The sequence below is a fragment of the Panicum virgatum genome, chromosome 1N (genome assembly GCF_016808335.1).
Source record: "Panicum virgatum strain AP13 chromosome 1N, P.virgatum_v5, whole genome shotgun sequence".
Classification (NCBI taxonomy): domain Eukaryota; kingdom Viridiplantae; phylum Streptophyta; class Magnoliopsida; order Poales; family Poaceae; genus Panicum; species Panicum virgatum.
Window position 1 is genome coordinate 2,281,680 of NC_053145.1, and position 21,626 is coordinate 2,303,305.

The 21,626-nt window shown below is 46.0% G+C and overlaps 1 protein-coding gene across 7 annotated transcripts; it reads left to right on the forward strand.

The window, feature by feature from the left end:
* The first annotated feature begins 8,155 nt into the window (after positions 1-8,155).
* On the forward strand, positions 8,156-20,529 carry LOC120654510. 7 transcript variants are annotated; one of them, XM_039932062.1, is made up of 21 exons: positions 8,156-9,632; positions 10,570-10,863; positions 10,964-11,221; positions 11,327-11,459; positions 11,549-11,688; positions 11,784-12,417; positions 12,835-12,899; positions 12,972-13,073; positions 13,260-13,402; positions 13,877-13,932; positions 14,215-14,858; positions 14,967-15,157; positions 15,312-15,600; positions 15,942-16,220; positions 16,304-16,413; positions 16,879-17,209; positions 17,884-18,285; positions 18,459-18,663; positions 18,764-18,799; positions 19,893-20,057; positions 20,134-20,529. In XM_039932062.1, exons 1-19 carry the CDS (start codon positions 8,214-8,216, stop codon positions 18,766-18,768), a joined length of 5,700 nt encoding a protein of 1,899 aa, XP_039787996.1. In that variant the 5' UTR covers positions 8,156-8,213; the 3' UTR covers positions 18,769-18,799; positions 19,893-20,057; positions 20,134-20,529. The 7 variants fall into 7 exon arrangements, with proteins under 7 accessions (XP_039787996.1, XP_039787999.1, XP_039787997.1 ...); XM_039932065.1 differs by having other exon boundaries at positions 16,879-17,019; XM_039932063.1 differs by having other exon boundaries at positions 20,110-20,526.
* The last annotated feature ends 1,097 nt before the right edge of the window (positions 20,530-21,626 follow it).

Consider the following 21,626-nt stretch of genomic DNA (forward strand, 5'->3'; position numbering starts at 1 on the left):
AGCTGGTCGGTGAGTGTAGACTTGACCGAAGCGCCCGCTAGGTACAGCACCACCAGGAGGCGCTCCAGGAGCAGGAAAAGCAGCACCAGGTGCTCCAGGCATCCCAGAAGAAGCACCAGCAGGTGCACCAGAAGCAGCACCAGGTGCTCCAGGAGGCGCAGGTGGATCAGCTGCTGTTGCTAGCGCAGGAAGTGGGCTGGAATCTGTCCCGCCCGTAGAAGAAGACGCCGAAGGACCGGACAGGGGCACAAAACCACACCCACTCGGAGAAGAAGACGCTGAGGGCCCTAGTGGGGGTTGAACACCGCTCCCACCAGGTGCCGAGCACGGTTGCTCAACGTCTATGGAAGACGGAGCAGCCGTAGGAGAGCCACCAGCTGCATGATTAGTAAACAAAGGTGCAATATCCAAGTCGCGACCGAGTAAGAAATCAAAGGAGCTGGTGGTGGATGGATGAGTCTCACGAGCGAAAGGAAAGGTGGACTCATCAAACACAACGTGTCTAGATATAATGATGCGACGCGTTGTAAGATCAAAACAGCGATAACCCTTATGATCAGGGGGATATCCCAAAAAAACCACATGCGGTCGAGCGTGGAGCGAGCTTGTGTGAAGAGGTGGCCTGTAGGTTAGGATAACACAAGCAACCAAAGACACGCAAGTGATCATAAGAGGGATAAGCATTATATAGGCGAAAATAGGGAATCACGTTACTAATGGAGGAAGAGGGGCACCGGTTAAGCAGATAGGTGGCTGCTGCTAGCGCCTCAGCCCAATACTTGGGCGGCATAGAGGCATGGATGAGGAGGGTTCGCACTGAATTGTTAAGAGTTCGAAGGATGCATTCGGCCTTGCCATTCTGTGGAGAGGTGTAAGGGCATGAGAGGTGAAAGATAACACCATTTGCGCGCAGGGTGGTGTGCATGGCATGGTTAACAAACTCAGTCCCATTATCGGCTTGAAAGCACTTAACGGGAAGGCCGAACTGAGTGCGAGCATAAGCAATAAAATCAATGATATGCTGATGTACATCGGATTTGTGCTTAAGCGGGAACGTCCAACAATAGTGCGAAAAATCATCCAACAAAACCAAGTAGTAGGAACAACCAGAAATACTAGCAACCGGCGAGGTCCAGACATCATAGTGAACTATCTCAAAAGGTGAAGTAGTTTGAGAAGTAGAAGTAGCAAACGGAAGACGCGCGTGCTTGCCAAGCTGACATGCATGACAAAGCGAACGATCTACTTTATTACATGAAACTAAATTGTTCTGTTTTAAAGTAGCTAAGACTGCTGGACCAGGATGACCAAGGCAACGATGCCACAAGGATGAAGAGGCGGCAAGCATGGCTTTTGCGGCTGCGGGGGCGACTGATGGGATGGTGTAGAGGTCGCCTGTACTATCACAGCGAAGGATCACTCATCCCATCCGGATGTCCTTAACAGAAAAACCAGAGGCGTCAAATTCAATGGAACAACGATTATCGCGAGTGAATTGGCGAACAGAAAGTAAGTTGCGAATAATGGATGGAACGATAAGCACGTTGTTCAGAATGAATCTAGACGTATCTGTGGCTAGAACGGAAGAACCTCAGGACGTGACAGGGATATGTGCACCATTGCCTACGGTAATCGAAGAGGAAGCAGCTGGGAGGCGAGAGAGAAGTATACCTTCCGAGGAGTGCATGTGAGTAGAAGCTCCAGTATCCATCACCCATGCATTGCCTTCGAGCGCCATCTGCTGGAGGGCAGCTATCAGGCCAGCCTGATCCCACGAAGGGGACTGAGTTGGCGCCTGAGGGGAGGTGATCGCCGCGTGAGCCTGAGGAGGGGTGCCCAGAATGCCTTGACCGCCGCGCTAGAATTGTGCGCCATTGCTGCTACCTTGCGCACCCTGGAAAGCAGCCCGTGGGTTGATGCAGACCCAAGGATCGCTAGGGTTAGGTGTGCGAGGCGACTGCTGCTACTGCTGCTGGCCGCCGTTGGAGCGTCTGCCCCTCCTGCGACGCTGCTACTGCTGACCGCCCTGCTGAGGTGGGCGCTGCTGCTGCTGCTGAGGAGGGCGCTGCTGCTGCTGCGTGACAAAGGTTGAAGATGATGCAGATTCGCAGGAGGAGTCGCATCCAGCCGAGGAGGAGGCGATCATGGCGGAGGAGGCAGCCACCTTTGACTGATTTGCTAGGCGGAGCTCCTAGAGGGCAAGCCGATCTACAGCCCTGGAGAATGTCATGGTCGTGTCTCCTGCGATGATCTCTCCAGTGGTGCTGTAGCAAGAATCAGTCCCAGCGAGAAGGGCGAGAACCATCTCAGAATCGGCAACAGGCTTGTCGACGTCGCGAAGAGCATCAGCGGCCTTCTTGAGGGCTTGGGCATACTCGTGGACAGACATATCCCCTTGAGTTATTGCGTGGAACACATGACTCAAGAAGATGGCACGAGGAGCTTTGTTCGTCTGGAAGTGGTTGGAGATTGCGACCCAAAGGTCTCGTGCTGTCTGGTTGGCGGCCATGGTGAAGTCGAGGACGTCCTCGGTGACGGAGCCATAGAGCCAGCTGCGGACGGCACAGTCGGCCTCGTTCCATGCATCAGTCCACCAGACAGCAATATATACAACAATATATAAACGAGGGGGGTGACCTCTATTATATATTGTTGTATGGCTTGGAGTACAAGTAAACTCAATACAAGGAAATACAACAATATATCTCTAATACTGATGTAATGGATTCTTGCATCATGTGTCAACAATATTGTTTTTATGAAAGTTTGGCTACAGTAGCTTGTTGGCTGTGCGTGCAACAGCTGCATGTCTTCTGCTGTCGCTTACTGCAGGAGCTCCTGTGTCGGAGGCTGCAACAACAGCTGCTGCTCCACAGGTAGGGGCGGGTTTAACCCACAACCATGGGTCGGGTTGGGGCGGGTTTTAGTAATTAATATTTGGGCAGGGGTGGGGCGGGTGAAAACCTGCTGTGACAATGGGTAGGGGCGGGAGTGGGGTGGGTTTGTCCCCGTTAGCAGGCGTAGGTGTCGTCTACTGGAACTGAGCTATGTTCAGAGGGGGCCACTATCACAGAACAGTCCAAATAATACTGATCAAGTGCACTAATTAACCATTTAACTTAATCCTCCGCTACTGCACTTCACCAGTACACTCAGACTGCATGCTTTAACCAGGATCGATTGCACAGGAACTCTCGCCAGAATACGAGCACAGGTGATTACAAGCAACAAAAGTTTTCAAACAAACTTACAACCAGAGTTAAACAAAAATCCCCAAATTAATTTACAATAAAGTTTTATAAGCCAGAGTTACATTTCGAATACAGAGTTCAAACGCAGCGGAAAATAGAAACAGGTTTGAAACAAGCTTCCAAATACAGTACGATAAATAACGTTGATGACCGAAAGACAAACTTCACATCTTGCCCACTGATGTGAGGCTCACCTGCCTTCACTTCACGGAGAAGACGGAACCCACTCGACCGTCCAACTTGGAGGAAGAGGCTGACCACTCCAGGACGCATTGATTTCCTCGAAGTCTTCCGGAATACAACCTGCTCGGAAGGGTTACAACCAAACCCTGAGTATTCTAATACTCAGCAAGGCTTACCCGTCTATGGGTATACTTAGCCCATTACCTAGACATGCACAGCTCTTTGGCTCTGGGTTATTTTGCTGAAAAGCTACTAAAACTGGATCCTTACTTTCAATATTTTAGCTCCAATTGTGTTGATATCTAGAAACTAGGTTTGCCTAATTCTTTAGAGCACACATGGTTAATCATATTATCTTTTCAAGAATATCAACAAAAGTCCAACTTCTCTTTCTGTCCTTTCAATCCTTACTACGATGTGACGCATTGACCAAGGCTCTCCTATCCGTGAGTCACGGCGAATCGATCCGATTTAACCTTGCAAGGTGGACCTAACTCACACGACACATGTAAGCCCCGTCGGGCCATGCGTCAACTGTTTCCACATTACCACGGCATTTGAACTACGCCTGCTAAAACCCAGGTGATGGGCCCCTCGCAGTGAACTCCCGGAGAACCCGGAGGCGGCATCCTATCCAACACCCGCCAACTCCCATGCCCAGCGTAGCATGACGGAATTCAAATCACCGCTGTAAAGTGGTACACAGCTCACCGGTTTCGACTACCTCCTACTTCCGGTATGTGGTTAGTACTGTTCAATCCTCAGTCAAAGGGCCAACAACGGAACGGTCCTCAATCGACACAGGCGGAGACTCAACTTTCTTTATGCAAATATCATGTCCAACTTTCCCTCCGCCCGGTCTCCAATTTCCTTCTCATTGCCTTATTTTTGACAACACTGCCTGAAGTAACAACCCTATATCTCGCGGGTGATAGGAAATCACCCGTCTTCTACCGAGTTTACTTAAGCCTAGCAGTGCTAGCGATACCTACCCTAGTAAGGACACTGGGTATTCAAGATTATGCATCTATGGTTCCAATCAATTCCTTGAACGTAATTGCACCATACTTTAAATATAACATGGAGTAATTAAAATAAGGGATATGCTCCGGGGCTTGCCTTGCAGGTCAGTGGGGTTAGTGGCTTCTTCGGGAGCGTGCTTGACTGCGTCCTCCTGCTGTTCTCCCGCTTGCGGCTCCTGGACCGGCTCAGCAACCAGCTCGTAAGCCGCTTCGTTCGTGACGTCTACACGTATGAAAAGATGCCATGCAGGAGTTACAATGGTGCAAGGTACTCAGGAGGCAATGCAATACGAGTAAAAGAAGATATGACTGGCAATCCTTTAACGAATAATCATGAAGAACTAGCGATAAAGGGAACGACTTGGTGTTGCTTGGCAGGTTTAATTTCCGACTGAGCTTAGCCTGAAGTGTTTCCTTTCAACAACACTACTTAAACTTGCATTAAGAAGGCTAGGTACACCACAAACAAAGAGAAGCATTAAGGCATTGCTTAGCCATGGTGAAAATAAAGAAAGACTAAAACTAGGAACTAGCTAAACACAAAGACTTAATAAACCGCAACGAGCTAGTATCACAACTTTTCTATCATGAAACACTACTGATAAGGAGTGCATAAATAACTTACCAACATTTATTGACATATAAAAGTATTTACTTTAACTCTAGAAAAGGAAATCAAACAACAATAGATCCACAAAGATACACATAGGCCCTGCACCTGGAAATTTTTCAGTGTACTACACATACAAATAATAATCTACTGAATAAATTTCATAATTTTTAGAGCAACGGAACAACCGGTATTAAATAAACTAGATTAAATACAACCCGAATTTTAGCAGGGGCAAAAGTGACATTTCCCATGCACAAGTATTTTTCTTTTGAAGATCTCGATTTTAGAAACCTAACAAAATTTGGTTTGCATTTTTCTGATTTTTCTATGATTTTTAATTGAATTTAGAAGTTCACAGCAACAATTGAAAACAAAACTAGATATTGCAGATGGGTCCCTGAAACTTTTGCAATCAAGCAATCGGGTCCCTGGCCGGCCAAAACAGAGGAGGCGGCGCTGGAAGGGCGGCGCCGGCCGGTTCCGGCGACGGCGGTCGCCGCCGACGAGGGGGAAGGAGGGGAATAGCTCGGGGAGGTCGAGAGCGACGTTGTGGTGGGTCGAATCGGCTTGGGGACGGCCGGACGCGGCTTGCCCGCGGCGAGCAGGGGCGGGCGGCGGCGGTTTACGCTGGCGGCGGCGCTCCGGTGACCGTGGGTGGCCGGCGTCGGGTCGAGGAGCTTCCTTGGCTCGAGGGGGGGCTCGGGGCGGTTTAGTTCGGGCCGAGAGTGGGCGGAGCAGGGGGCTCCGCGGGAGCAGGGGCGGCGGCGCCCATGGCGCGGCGGCTTGCGGCGGCGTTCTGGTCGGCGCAGAAGGCGGCGGCCGCGGGGTGAGGCGGCACGGCGGCTAGAGCAGCTGAGCGGGGCCAGGGCGCGCGACAGCACTGCGGGGGCCCACGCAGAGGCGTCCTGCGGCGTGCACGCGGCGACAGCGGGCGGGCACGGCGGCGCGACGGCTCACCGGCGGCGGTGGCGCGAGATTCGGCCAGGGAAGTGGTCGGGAAGGAATAGGGGCGCGCAGAGAAGCTCACCGTAGACTCGGTTGGAGCGGAGGGAGGCCGGAAGGGGGTCGTCGACGGCGAGGGCGAGACTTCTACGGAGACGGCGATGGTGGACGGCGGCGCAGGGGTCGATTCGGCCCAGCAGAGGGTCGATCGAGCTCGGAAAAGGGGCGGAGGAGACGCGGGGTGATGTGGGGCGGCTCTAGGTGGCTTGTTGCGCGAAGAACGGCGGCGGAGGACGGCCGGAGGACGCCGGCGACGGCCTGCTCGTGCTCGGCTCGGCTGCGTGCTCCACAGGGGTGAGGAAAGGGGAACGGGGAGGCGAAAACGGGCACGACTCCGTGCGGATAAGGACGGTGCGTGAGCACGACGGGCGAGGTTCGTCGGCGCGACGCGTGGACACGGACGTCGAAGAGCGGCGACGGCTCCGGCGGCGTGTCGAGCGACGAGCAGAGGAGGATATGTAGCAATGGCATTTCTGTAAATAGCTCAAAGTTTCATATTCCAGTTTGTAAATTTAGTTTTTCTCCTTGTTCTTGGCCTCAAATGAAAAACTTTTGAACACGAAAGTTGTTCAAAATTTTGGGATCTCCAACTTTTGTTTCAGGCACTTTTTCATTTGAACTAAGGTTTGAAAGATAAAATTTCAAAACTTGGGTGCATTTGAAAATGTCCTAATCAAAGCAAAATTAAAGATTTTCTTTAAATTTCGTGCTGAAACTTGAATTTTGGCCAAAATAAAAGTTGTAGAGAAAAAGAAGGTCTACAGCTTTCGTTTTGGGCGAAAATTGATTTGAAGCCCGGATCAGTGACAAAAACGAGATCGAACATCGCTAAGCAGATGTTTACTCTGCGAACGCGATTAGCGCTGACGACGCGGTTAGAACACGATTAACGATTAAACACGATATTACTGCCAAAACTAACACCGGGGTGTTACAGCCACTAGCTAGCGCTACGGGTAGCGGCGACCGAAGAGGCACACCTCTATTTTTTTCTTCTTCCTTTAGCTTTCTCAATCTTTTCTCTTCCTCTTTCTTCTTTCTTTTTCACACAACAGCCACCCCGCCGCCGACCCCCACCGCCACCCGCCCCCGCCGGCCTCCCAACCGCCCACGGTCGTCGGATCCCGCCGCCCCGCCGCCGGCACAAGTCCACCGGCTGTCCTTCCCCGCCCCCGCCGGTGGAGCTCCCGCGCCGCCGCGCCCTCTGCCGGCTGAACCGCCGCCACTGTCCGCCCCGACCTTCCCTCTATGGCCGGTGGCCATGAAGCCGCCTCCCACCCCTGGCCAGGGGCGGATTTACAGGGGGCTAGGGGGGCTCTGCCCAAACTTCCATTGAAATCAAAGGAGAAATATGAGAGAAAAAGAGAAAAAAAGGTGAAGAAATGAGTGGAGATAGGGAGGAGGAAGAACCAAGCCCCCCCTAAGTTGAAAATCTGCTTCCGCCACTGCCCCTGGCAACCCGAAACCTAAAGGCCCCACCTCCCTCCACCACCCCGGCCGCCGACGATCTTACCGGCGGCCGCTCCGCTCGCCTCCCTCCCTGCCCCCCCCCCCAAGACCACAGCTCGCCGCCGCTGGGGGAGCCGTGCGCTGCTACCCGCGGTAGCAGCGCACGCGCCCCGTATAAAAAACTGATGTTCAAAGAGGAACAAACATTTTCAAGAAAGTGGGGTTGGGTCGTGCAGCTTGTGGATGAAATTTAGGAGGAGACAATGATTCATGTCGGTAAGGTTTCGCACACCAAGCCCGCCGTGTTCCTTATTCAGACACGCACTCTCCCAAGCCAGCAAACATTGCGAGCCGCAGAAAAATTAATTTTAAGGTCGAGTTTCAAGGTATCTGAACACACTATCATTATTTCACTTCTTTAGCTCCACACAAGGAATGTTTTCTGCGGGTTCTACACAAGGAATTATGAACTCAGACTCCTCGAAAAAAGAGAGGGAAATGGACATGAAGACTAGAGACCGATAAGGCCCATCAGTCCGACGTCAACTATAAGGCCCATCAGACCGGTTTGCCACGGATAGATAGAATGGGCCTCAGCCCAATTTGTACTTACTGGGACACAGTTAGCAAAACTGGTAGAGTTCGCAAATTTTGCAGCGCAGAAAAACCTTCGACGAGAAGGCGGTCTCCCCCATGCCGTCGGCGTCGTTGTCGGCGATGGCGTCGCAGCATCCGCCGCCGCGGCAGGAGCTCGACCTCGACGCGTTCCTCCCCTCCTCTCCAACCTCCTCCGCGGCCTCCGATGCCGACGCCGACCACCGCCGCGCCGTCGACGACCTCCTGCTGCTCCTCTCCTCGTCGGACTCCGACTCCGAGGAGTCCACCCCCATCGCCAGCACCAGAATCCGAGCCCCAGCCCGCGTACAAGCCCCGGCGCCGCCCGCTGAGCCCTCGCCGCTGCGTTCCCCGTCCGCGTCCTCGTCCCCGTCCCCGAGGAGATCCACATCCGCCTCGCCGTCGGAGACCCTCTCCTCCCTCGTCGCGAGAACCTTCTCCAGCAACAGCGCCTCCTCTTCCTCGTCGAAGCCACTGCCCTCGCTCTTCCGCGGCGTCCGCCCCAGCCCCAAGCCCGGCGCCGCGCTGGCCGCCGCTGCCGCGGCATCCCGCGCGGTCCTTACCCCGCACGCGGCTGCAATCAAGTCCCGCCGATCAGCCTCGGCGTCCATCGGGAAGCTCCTGGAGGAGGGCAGTGGCTCCGAGGCTTCCGAGGAGCTCCCTTCCACTGGAAGCTTGGAAGCAGAGGTAGAAGAAAAGGGGAACTCGGAAGTGGTTCCTGAACCAACAGAGCAGACTGTCAGCGGGAATGTGACTGATGAATTTGAAGACGAGAAACATGGAAAAGTGGAAATTGAAGAGAGCTCTGAGTCTATGAAGCTGGTGGAGGCGAGTACCCTTGATTCTGTAGTCCCTGACGATTTCAGCGAGTATGAGCAAACGGCTGAAAATGGCAATTTGGTGGAAACCGACAAAATTGAGAATAAAAATGTGGTTGTCTATGAGGGAAATGCAAATGACCAAACTGGAGATGATGATTATATGCAATCAGCTCAAGGTATGGATCCAGCTGGATCTGTTTCCGAGGAAAGTTTTGATGATGACCAGGAAGCTGACAGGTCCGTCGAAGAGCAAGTGGAATCTGAGAGTTTAATTGATAAGGTGATTGAGGAGAGGATGGAGCAGCTGGAGATCGGCAGGAAGGCTGAGAAGAATACAGAGAAGAAGCAGAAGGTGTCAATGAAACCGTTGGAGTGGGCAGAGGAGCTTGAGAAGAGGCAGGCCTCGTTTGGTCAACACTGGGAAGAAGGAGCAGCTGCGCAACCCATGCAATTAGAGGGGATTGGAAAGGGCCCACCAGCTATTGGTTATATGCAAATTGAGATGGACAACCCAGTAACTCGTGCCATGTCCTCCCCGTCATTTAGGCCGGACCATGGTTCTCCCCAGGTGCTGGCAGTTCATAGGAGCTATATAGCGATGGGTACGTCTAAAGGTGCTGTCATTGTCATTCCAAGCAAATACTCCATTCATCAAGCTGATGATACAGACGCAAAGGTTAGTCACCGGTGTTGATGCGAATAAGGCATGTTTCATTAGTACTATGGTATAGTTGCATATTTTGACTTAAAGATGATGTAATATTATGTGGTATTTGTAATGAACTTCGAGGTGATCATTTCAAAACATTGTGCACTATATATCACTATATTAGTCCATGTTAATTTATCGGTAATTTTAGCTTTCTTGTCTTAAGGAGATAACAGGAAGGCACAGAGAAGTATGGTATATTTTTGTTTCTATAACTACTCTATGTTGTATTTGTGCATCATCATTCTACAAATGAGTTCTTGTGATCATAATAGCACTTGAAATCTCGCTGAATCTGAATTTAGTTTGCTGGCAAACATATGGAGTCAGTCACTACACCAGAATCTAGTACAAAGACAACGTTTAGGTAGATTTTGCAGAAATACCTCAGATTCTAGATCTGGAGCAGAAAATGCAGGAAGTCCTTGTGAGGAAGCTGATTAAGAAACTCCCTTGTTTTTTTTTTGAGTAAAGGAAACTCCCTTGTTTGATGTACCCTTTTTAACATCAAAGGATTGCTACTTCATGCCATGCATCAGTGAATCATTGGAACATTGATCATTGTTTTCTCTTTCTTTCTACCTGATTGAAATGCTATTACCCCCCCCCCCCCCCCCCCCCCCCAAAAAAAGTTGACTTGATTAGCTGCTATATATTTGCACATGTTGCTCCTGCCATGTTTTTAGCCATAATATGTTCGCTTGCAATACTTCAATTGCTATTTCATAATTGGGCCAATGGCTGCACATATATATATCTTAGGAACCAATATGCAAAATGTTTTTGGATACTTGGATGAACCTGGATAACAATAGCTGTTCTAGTTTGGTCGTGTTGAAGTTCTATTAATTATGTGTATTGGCCTTTGTGGCTCTAACCATTGTTTTTAAAAAAAAAAAATCAGATGCTGTTCTTTTGGAACCAAGGTGAGAAGACTCAATCACCAGTGACTGCCATGTGCTTTAACCAGCAAGGGGATCTTCTACTAGTAGGATATGCCGATGGTCATATGACAATTTGGGACGTACAGAAAGGTACAGCAGCAAAAGTCATATATGGTGAGCATATGGCACCAGTAGTGCATGTTTGTTTTATCCGCCAATCTAAGGCCATCACTGGGGATTCAAAAGGGGTAGTTCTATTGCACACATTTTCCATTATCCCAGTAATTAACCGTTTGACTGTAAAGGGCACCCAGGTATGGAGAAACACCATTTCCCCCTCTATGCTGCATGTATTATATCACTAGCTTTCGTGTTGAACATGTGGTCTGACAAAAGGTATCTACTATTTGCCAGCGACTTTTTGATGGAAATACTGGAATTGTGCTCTCAGCCTGTCCTCTTCTAGTGGATGAATCCTTTGGTTTTAGCAACTCATCTGCCCAGGCAAACCAAACAACTTCCTCCAGTGGTAGTGGTCTTGGAAGCATGATGGGTGGTGTTGTTGGAGGTGTAGTTGGAGTAGATTCTGGATGGAAGTTTTTCAACGAAAGCTCCTCTACAGTGGAGGATGGTGTTGTGGTCATGTTTATTATGTATCAGCATGCTCTTGTGGTACGTACCAGTTATATTCTGGAAACATTTTCTTCGATTTTGGTAGCAATCAGATATGCCATGAATTCTTGGACTGAGCATAGTGTTCTACTGTTTGCCTGTTAGGTTAGACTCCGTACCAATATTGACCATGTTGACCATATTGAGACCTTCTCTAGACCAGATGGAGCACGAGAGGGCTCCATCGCTTATGCTGCATGGAAGTACACATCATCCTTCAGTGATTCATCATCATTAGGTAAAAGTAGGCCTCTTTTGCGAGCTCTTATTGGTGCTTTCTTTTTCGTGTCTTTTGAATTATCATGGACTAAACGGATGATACTATAGATGAAGAACGAGTATCATGGCTTGCACTTGCATGGGACCGTCAAGTGCAAGTGGCAAAATTTGTTAAATCAAAGATAGTTAAACACAAGGAATGGAAGCTTGATAGTGCAGCTATTGGTGTTGCCTGGTTAGATGACCAGGTATGCACTAGGTTTCATTTCTGTAATTCATTTAATATCTGTTCTCTACTTGACACTTGGTTATAAAATTAAATTACTGTTTTTTCCCTCTTCAGATGTTAGTTGTCCTTAATGTGAGAGGACAGCTCTGTTTGTTCTCTAAAGATGGCAGTGAGCTTCGCAGAACTACCTTTGTTCCGGATGGCCTTCTGTTTGATGACACTATATTGCACCATGCACATTTTTCTAACAAGTTTGGTAACCCAGAGAGGCATTTTAACAGTTCAGTAGCAGTAAGAGGTGCTACAGTGTATATCCTTGGGCCAACCTTTCTCACAGTTTCACGGCTTCTTCCATGGAAAGAACGAATTGAAGCACTAAAGAGAGCTGGCGATTGGATGGGTGCACTGGACATGGCAATGAGGCTTTATGATGGTCAGACACAGGGTGTTGTTGATCTCCCGAGAACAGTTGATTCAATTAGAGAAGCCATAATGCCTTACTTAGTAGAGTTGCTTCTATCATATATAAGCTATGTCTTCGAATATATCTCGATTTCATTGTCAAGTCATACTGGAAAGGGGGGAGAGACAGATGCTCTAATTGAGGCTGATAGATCCCTGCTGACACAAAGAGAGGAACAATATGCTCGTGTAGGAGGGGTTGCAGTTGAGTATTGTGTCCACATTGGGCGCAACGACATCCTTTTTGATACAGTATTCTCTAAGTTTGTTGCTGCACAAAGTGGAGGTAGGCTTATAATTCTTTCATAACAAACAGCAACCTTTTTTTTGGTTGATGCAAGCCCCCATTCTGCATTGGTTAGATCCTACTAGATCATTCTTTAGTGTATCATATTATTTTCCTTGAATTTTACCAATAAAACTAGAGAACCATGCAAAGATATTTCATGCTTCTGATCTAAGCTATCCACTTCCGTTGGATCCCTTTATGTTTTCGTGATCCATTAATCTTCCTTTTTTCCGGACTTTGTAATATTTTGGCTTGTGTGTTGAACTTTCATAGACTTATGTGTAACTGTGGTTGTAGAATCTATTTTAGATACATATTGAATATGCCATGCTGGCTTATGGGATGTTGCATGTACGCATATCATATCATTGTATCTTTTGCTAACTTGAAAAGTTTTAAATGACATGATAATAGGCATGTTTCTGGAGGTACTAGAGCCCTATATATTGAAGGATATGCTTGGTTCTCTCCCCCCTGAGGTGAGCAGCATCAGGATCTACCAGTGTTAGCACACCAATCTATACATGAATATGCATATATTTTATTTGCAGATTATGCAAGCACTAGTGGAGCACTATAGCGGCAAAGGATGGTTGCAGCGAGTTGAACAATGCATTCTTCACATGGATATTTCTTCATTGGATTTTAATCAGGTATAGGCAATATTTGTTCCGGTAATCTTCTGTATCGTCTTGTCAGTTATATTCTGTTGACTAGATTGACCGAGACTGTAACTTTTTAATTTGTTATTGGATTTCTTGCGGTCCCATTTTTGTAGCTTGAACTACAGTATTGTTTGAGGTTGCCAACACAATTTGTTATTCTTGTTTTGTGTGCAGGTAGTCAGACTGTGTCGTGAACACGGGCTATATGGTGCACTAATTTATTTATTTAACCAAGGTCTGAATGATTTCCGTACACCTCTAGAGGAACTTTTATCAGTCATTCAGAATAGCAACAGAAAAGATGCTGCTTCTACTGGGTATGATTCTGGCTCATAACAGTTCAATGTAACTTTTCCAGATAAGCTAAAGACCCCCAAAGCTGTTTATATATAACCAAATCATGGTTTCAGTATTCTAAAGTTCTTTCTTCTGGAAAACGAACTAATGTGAATCCTCTGATTTAGCAAACACCACCCCCACATATAAGATGATACAATATTTTGTCCATAAGTCGTGGGCTGTGATTTGGTTATGATTTCATTGTTTTGAAATTCTGGATCGAAGTATGTGTTTTAGTCTATTTTCATTAAACAGACTTCAATTCTAAGCAAACACCATTGTTATTCCTTACGTGGCTCTCATTTTTATTTGAAAAATAGACCAAATGAATCTTGGTTTCCCCCTCATTCTTGAGTGTCCGCATATGGACGATGCTTAATATTTTTGCTAGGTTTTAGTCTAATATTAGCATCGTACAGACATCTTACCCTCTAACGCTTTGTGTGAAACAGATACAGGATGCTTGTTTATCTGAAATATTGCTTTCAGGGTCTGGCATTTCCCCCAGGTTAGTGCCTTCGCCATTTGTGGCATACTTTGTTTACCATTTTCCATTAAATCAATGGCAGTTTAGTATGTAGTTGGACCCCAAACCTTGTTTTTCATGTGGTATGGCTTTGTTAGAAAATACTGTAGTGGAAGCATACTTGATTTCATAAAACTGGAGACATTGAATTTACCACATGATTGATGTGTTGCCAGTCAATATGACTATCGGCAGGTTCTTTTTTATAACCAGAAATAGTACATATTAGAACTCAGAGATGTGCTGACATGATTTCTTTTTCAGGGCATGGGATAATTCCCCGATCCCGCCTTCATTCAGTGAGGGAAGAACTTCTGCAATTTCTGCTTGAAGAATCCAAGTCACTTACTTCTGAAGTATTTAAGGGTTTTAGTGCTTCTTGTGGGAAGTGCCCAAACATATGCTATCTTCTTTGGATGGATACAGAAGCTACCTTGGAAGTTCTCAAATGTGCTTTTGCACAAGACAGCATTGAACCTAGAGATGAACTTTCTGGTACTGCCAACGCACCTGCCTCAGAGGATGAAGATGGCATTGTCGCTGGAAACCCAGGGAGTCAAAATAATATGGTACAAAATGTAATGGATGCTATCGTTGACATTGTTGGTTTGGAAAATGAGGTGATTCGGTCTGTTGTTATGGGTACAGCTGACTCAGAATTTTGGCCTTCAGAGAAGGAATTTGGTTATTTAATCGAGTTTGTGTCCTTTTTTGTTTCCCACAAAAGGGCTATTGCATCTAAAAGAGTTGTTATGCATATTCTCACTTATCTCACTTCGTCTTATGATGACACAAGAACAAGGACTCAGAAAGAAAAAGAAGTTATTCAACTCTTCAATGCAGTTCCCCAAAATGACTGGAATTCTGATTTTGTCTTGGACCTCTGTTCAGATGCTCATTTTCATCAGGTTTGTTACCACTGTTCTGTTTGAGTCATTCCTATGAAATTTATGTAGCACTGCTGCTCGAAAATACCACTTGAAAATTTGTGTAGTAACATTCTTGTTACTGTGTAGGCCTGTGGCTTGATATTTACGACCAGGAATCAGAATTTAGCTGCTCTAGATAGTTACATGAAGGATAAAGAGGAACCATTCCATGCTTTTATCTTCATTGATAAAAGGTTATTCAAATTGGCTGATGATGAAGCTTTGTCATTTCGTACCACAGTAATATCTCGTTTTCCTGAGTTAGTCAAGCTAAGCAGGTAAAGTTCTTTTATCTTGTACCTTAGTAATTATTTATTAACCAGATCATATTCTTCTCTTCCATTCTTCCTATCATGTTTATCTTTCAACTGAATCAGTATCACTCACGCCTGAATGCTGATAATCTTCATGTTTATCTTTCAACTTTATCAGGGAATGTGCATTTGTCTTAGTCACTGATCATTTCTGTGATAAGGTCCAGCAAATATTAGCAGAGCTTCAGTCTGATCGACACAGCCTCTTTCTTTTCTTGAAAACTGCTATTGAAGTGCACTTGTCAGGAAAACTTGACTTCAGTAAGCTTAGTGTAAGAAACAATCAAACTGTTGAACTTCAGTACTCTTCCACTGACCTTGAAGATTATCACCAGAGGTTATCAAATATCAAGTTAGACCACAATCCTGTTTCTATTGACGATGAGTTAGTTGAACTATATCTGGAGGTATGTGTGGTGACAGATTATTGAACTCTGATTCCTTTTAAATGGTATGGAGCATTTGATGATGACTGTATGTTTAAGTGCTAGCCGCTATACTGTACATGAATGTTATAAGAAAATCAGGCAGCTTATATAGTTAATTGCCAGAAATAGTAGGTTATCACAAAGCAATATCCTTTTGCATAGCGTAAAATTATGGGTTGTCATCTACAATTTTTTTTTGTAACTGTTGCAAATTGGTCTTTTTGAAAAATACATAAATAGGAAATAAAAATTATCACAGCATATTTCTCATGGTCTTCTTCTTCCCCCTCTTTGTTAATCTAACACATCTTCTTTCACAGCTTTTGTGTCAGTATGAGAGAAGGTCGGTTCTGAAGTTTCTGGAGACTTTTGACAGTTACAGATTAGAACGGTGCTTGCATCTTTGCCTAGATTACGGAGTTACAGATGCTGCTGCATTTTTGCAAGAGAGGGTTGGTGATGTTGGGAGTGCCCTTGCACTTATCCTGGCTGGACTTGATGAGAAAATCAGCGTATTCATCTCTTCTGTGGAAAATACTTTATCTGATGTTGCAGCAAAAGGTACCTCTGAGACTGAAATTGTTCTAGAAATGAATGAGGTATATTTCCCATACCCATTTGAATTCTCTTGGTTTTTAAGCTCTGCTGTATGGGTATTAACATTTCCCAAAAAAAATTTAAGGCTCATCCAGTTCTTGATGCATTACATGCCTCCATTGGGTTGTGCCAAAGAAATTCACAACGCTTGGACCCAGAGGAATCTCAGTCTCTTTGGTTCCAACTGCTTGACTCGTAAGTTATGCTAATACATAACACTTGACTCTTAAGTTAGCATTATAGTGTTACAAAAGTATTTTGTACGATGAATCTATTGACATTGTTTCCATCTGGTTAGTCACAGGCAGTCTTGCTACTTATGATCATAGTTAGAAAACATCAATGGCCCTGTTCTCTAAAATGACAGTATTTATGAGCAGAGTGCTCACGCATAATACCTATTGTTAATCCTTAGTTATTGAAACTTGTGATTAAGAAGTAAGAAATGACAGAAATATTTTCCAGGAAATTATCTGTTAGATTCAATAGTATATTTGGAAAGACAATATGAACCTATTGCTCTATGATAATTTGTGGAAGTTTTTTCCAAGCAGTTCTCAACTTTGTCATGCTCTTGGCTTGCTGAAGTCATATTTTTTAATTAGTCCTGTGGGATAGATACCATTTACTGCTTCCAACATTGTTGTGTTATTGATTCAGCTTTTCAGAGCCACTGAAAAAATTGTATGGAAGCAACGATGTAAATGAAAAAAGTGCCAGGTCCAAGGGGAGCGAAGCACCAATTGAACATCTGAAGGGAAAAGCACTATCACAGCGAATAAAGATTTCAGCTAAACAAAGGTGCCTAAATGTTCTGCGGAAAATATTTTCACAATTTGTTGGAGAAATAATAGAGGCAATGGCTGGGTATATACCCCTACCAGCAATCATGGCAAAACTTTTATCCGATAATGGGAATCAAGAGTTTGGTGATTTCAAACTTGTGATACACAGAATGTTATCTATGTATCTTTACGAAAAAAGAATACTGGTATGACTCTCATTTGTCTTTTACTTGTAGGCTGCAATTACTGGCTTCATTTAATGCTTTGTGGAACATTGTAGATGATCATTGGCATTTTTTGAATGGCACGATTACATATTGCAATAGAGAAAGGTTTGAAAAAATGCACTATATGCTGGTGCCTGGTTGTGTTGACTTGTATTCTCATCCTAAATGGTATATTTGTTACTCTGTTACTAACTGGCCTTGATGAATTGTCATTTCTTAATGCTACTGCCTCATGATGACTTAAATTAGATATATTCGTTCATGATCTGATTAATGTTCCCACACTGGCATCTTGAACCAATTTTGGAGGGAACATCTTGAACCAATTGTTTTCTTTCGCTTCAGTAAATCTAAAGTTGTTCCTTAAGTGTTGAGCTATCTACAACAACAACAACATAGCCTTTTTTCCCAAGCAAGTTGGGGTAGGCTAGAGATGAAACCCGAAAGAAATAAGTTCAAGGTTCAGGCACATTGATAGCTAGAACCTTGAACTTATTTCTTTTGGGTTTCATATTTCTTATTACATGCGAAATATCAAACAACTTGAAGGCCTAGTGCAACACATCACTGCTTTTATTTGGTGATCTTCCATAATTTGTCTTGATAAGAAAGAAGGCTTAGCTCGCTCTGATATCTTACGTACCTGTCTGCAGGAAACAGCGAAGTCAGTAATTGAGGACGACTCGTTTTATACCTTGAGCTTATTGAAGAGAGGAGTTTGTCATGGATTTGCTCCACAGACTTTTGTATGCTGCATATGCAACTGCTCACTTTCTAAAGAAGGTGCTATTTCAGCCATACGGTTGTTCAGTTGTGGGCATGCAACACATCTTCAGTGTGAGTCTGAGCAGAGCAGGTCATCCAGTCAGGAATCTAAAGATGGATGCCCTGTCTGTCTCTCAACGAGTAATACACAAGCCCGAAACAGATCGCATATGGTTGATAATGGACTAGTCAAGTTTTCTGGGACTGAACAGGAATTGTCACATGGCATCCATCAGACTCATGAAGTCGATCATGCTGAGAGATCTCGCGGGCTTCAACATATGTCACGGGTATAACTATCTCAGATAATCTCATTTTTTAGGCTGCATCCAATCCATAAATCTCTTCCCTTAAAACTGAATGCCTTTCTGACAATCGAGAAGTGAAATTGTACCTAGTTATAACCTTCTATTGTGTCTCTTCTCATCAATATGTAATCTGTGGATAATATTGCTTTTTGCAGTATGAAATACTGAGTAATCTTCAGAAAGAGCAGAAGTCCTTCCATATAGAAACTGTACCTCCATTGAAACTTGCACCACCAGCTATATATCATGAAAAGATACAGAAGAGGACCACTTCGGTGGGGGAACCTAGCAAACATTTAGTTAGAGGACAAAACCCCCGGAAAATATGGCAAATGAAGGAGCAAAAGTCAAGCGTATTCCGTGAGTTACTCCCATCACTGACATCATAGGCATCAATTTCATTGTGCTGATTTAATTATGGAATTTTGTTTGCCTGCTTACTTTCATTGATCCTCTGCAGGTTAATATAAGAATCAAGTGCTCTACTGTTTGTATGGTATGTAGTTCAAGATATACACCTTCAGTAATCCTGCCTGTATAGTGTTTCCCTTGTTTTAACATCTGTTACATCTACTGAGAATGTTCTCTAAGTTCAGTACTACATGTTTTGAAAAATGTTGAATCTACTCTTTCAAAATGTTGTTATAGATTTTGATTAACAATGAATTTAGTTCTCCCTCCGTTTTTATTTACATGTCGTATTAGGTTTGTCTTAAGTCAAATATGACTAACTTTGATTTAGTCTATAGAAAAATATAGCAACAACTATACTATCCAACATATGCAGTATCAACATATACTTCATGGTGGATTCAATGAAACAAATTTGGTATTGTAAATGTTACTATTTCTTTCTATAAGTTTGGTCAAAGTTTGCTAAGTTTGACTTAAGACAAACCTAATACTAATGTAAATAAAAATAGCGGGAGTACTTGTCAAAATGTTGAAAATCTATTTAGATGTTAAATCTAGTTTTTCCAAAATGTTGAATACAAAAACTCAGATCCATAGCATAAGATCGTTTATTTAGTGCACGGAACAGGTGTATGGCAGGGACAGAGATACTAAACATAAACAATATCCAATGCGCATTGGAATTTTGTCTATTAATCCTCTAGCCTAAATATGATTGAATGCACGATGAGACTGAACTTATCATCCAATAGCTGTTCAAAAGTGGCACCAAACCTCTGCCATTTGAATCTTAGGCTCTTAGCAAAACACCTGACGCCACTACACAGTTACATTTTCCTTGTCTCCTGACTTGGCACTGTATCTATTTTCCAAAACTATCTGTTGACTTATTATTTCTTTTATGCTACAGTATTTGTAGCAACAAAATTATACCTGTAGGGAGTACTTTTTAAATCTTTTTCCAATGAGATGAAAAGGGAAGCATGTATACTCTGAATAAACTTTAGAACTTTTACCGAACTTCACTTTCTATGATTGATTGGTGGATAGTGCTTCAAATTTAGCATCTAGTTTTGTTTGCATTCTCAATTGATAATGAACCTACTTGAATGATGTTTCTCCTTTGCTGGCTCATTAATAGTAAGGCTACCAACATTTCTTCTTGTTTGGCGCAGGAACCAATTCAAACTGATTGTTAATTTGCTTCATGACATCACCGCAATAGGATCTTCAAAGACTATTAATTTGCGAGCTGCTCATCAGTACATAATTTTCGTCTTTGGGATGCGTCTTGTCCTTTCGGAATCATGCAATTCTCCCACTTTATACCTTGATCAAAGGTAGCAACTTCGATTCTTTCAGTTTGGGACTCTTATCTTTGTTGCCTAAAAGTGTGTCATCTTTCTGTTATTTCAGGTTTTGTGGAGTTAGGTTGCTTTGAGCTAGGGAGGGATTCTCAACACCGATGAGAGCATAGAAATTAGATCCTAAAGTGAGGCTGTTACTTGGAGGTAGAGTTCCTATTTTTTTCAAAGACGAAGTTGAGTAGTTCGTGATAAGCCATGCAGCTCATCATGCTTACTTCCTGTACAGAAGCATACGCGTGGTGACAGGAGCCTTGTATAGTCTGTAAAATAGTCTAAACTCTGAAGTAACACAGGAGCGCTGGCATGTGTATACAGCACTAGAATAATGCTTGTACGCCCACATGAACTCCAACCAGCTGAGCCGCTATACTATCGGTTCTGATGTAAAGTCACATAATTTTTTTTTAAAAAAAATATCAATGCACGCAATAGCCTTTTTCTCTGTTGCAAGGGGATACAGAACTGAATCTCTGTTGCATCTTGTGATTATACATCTGCGAGTCTAGCAATCTGAAACCAGAAGTGTCTGAAGTCTGAACCGACTATGGGATCTGCTAGACTCAAGATCCTGAAAACAAGCTTCGAATTTGGTAGTAATCCAAAGCCTTTGGTGTTTAGGGTTTGCATTACATCGTTCTGTTCAGCCAGCAACATGCTGCTGCTCTGCTAATCACGATCAGTAGCCCTAAGCCGTAGATGATGACACCAAGATCGGCGAGCAATGGGCGATCTCGTCGAGCTGTGTCGGCCCTCAGAACACGTCGGGGCCGCGGAAAACCAGAACACGTCGGGGCCGCGGAAAACCTGGAAGCGGCAGCTGTCGGCGGCGCGCGCCTGGACACCGAGCGCGTAGTTGGCCGCCTCCAGCTCCGCCGCCTTCTTGAGCTCCTCCGCCGCGCGCTCCGTCTCCTCCTGGCACCGGTGCAGCGTCGCCACGCCGCGCTTGAGCACCCCGTTGTCGCGCTCCAGCTCTTCCTGGCGGCGGTGCTGCGCCGCCACGCCGCGGCGCAGCACGCTGTTGTCGCGCTCCAGCTCCTCCGCCCGCGCCCTGAGCGCCGCGTTCTCCTCCCGCAGCGCCTCCTCCGCCGCCGCGGCGCGGTTGGCGACGGCGCCCTTGACCAGCTTCAGGACCAGCGACGCGAGGCCCCTGGCGTCGGCCGCGTCGGCCGCCGCGGACATCTGCTCCACCAGGACGGCCGCGCACTCCTCCATGCCGCCGCCGCCGGGCCGCGCCGCGGCGCTCGCGACCCGGGCCGCCGCCGGGCGCGGCACGCCTCCACGGCCGCGTGCACATCGCGGCCGGACGCGGCGAGGCAGGCCTCGAGCTCTCCCGGGCCGGCGTCCGGGAAGACGCGGCGGAGGGCGTCGAGCGGGTCGAAGGCCAGCGGCGGCCGCTGCGCCGGGGCGGCGCACGCGGGGCACGGCGAGAAGCGGCCGCGCTTGGCGAGGTGCGGCGGCGCCGGGAACACCTCGTCGAGGAACGGGGTCGCGGCGCGCTTCCGGCAAGCTACGGCGGCGGCCATCGCGTCGGGATCGCCGCCC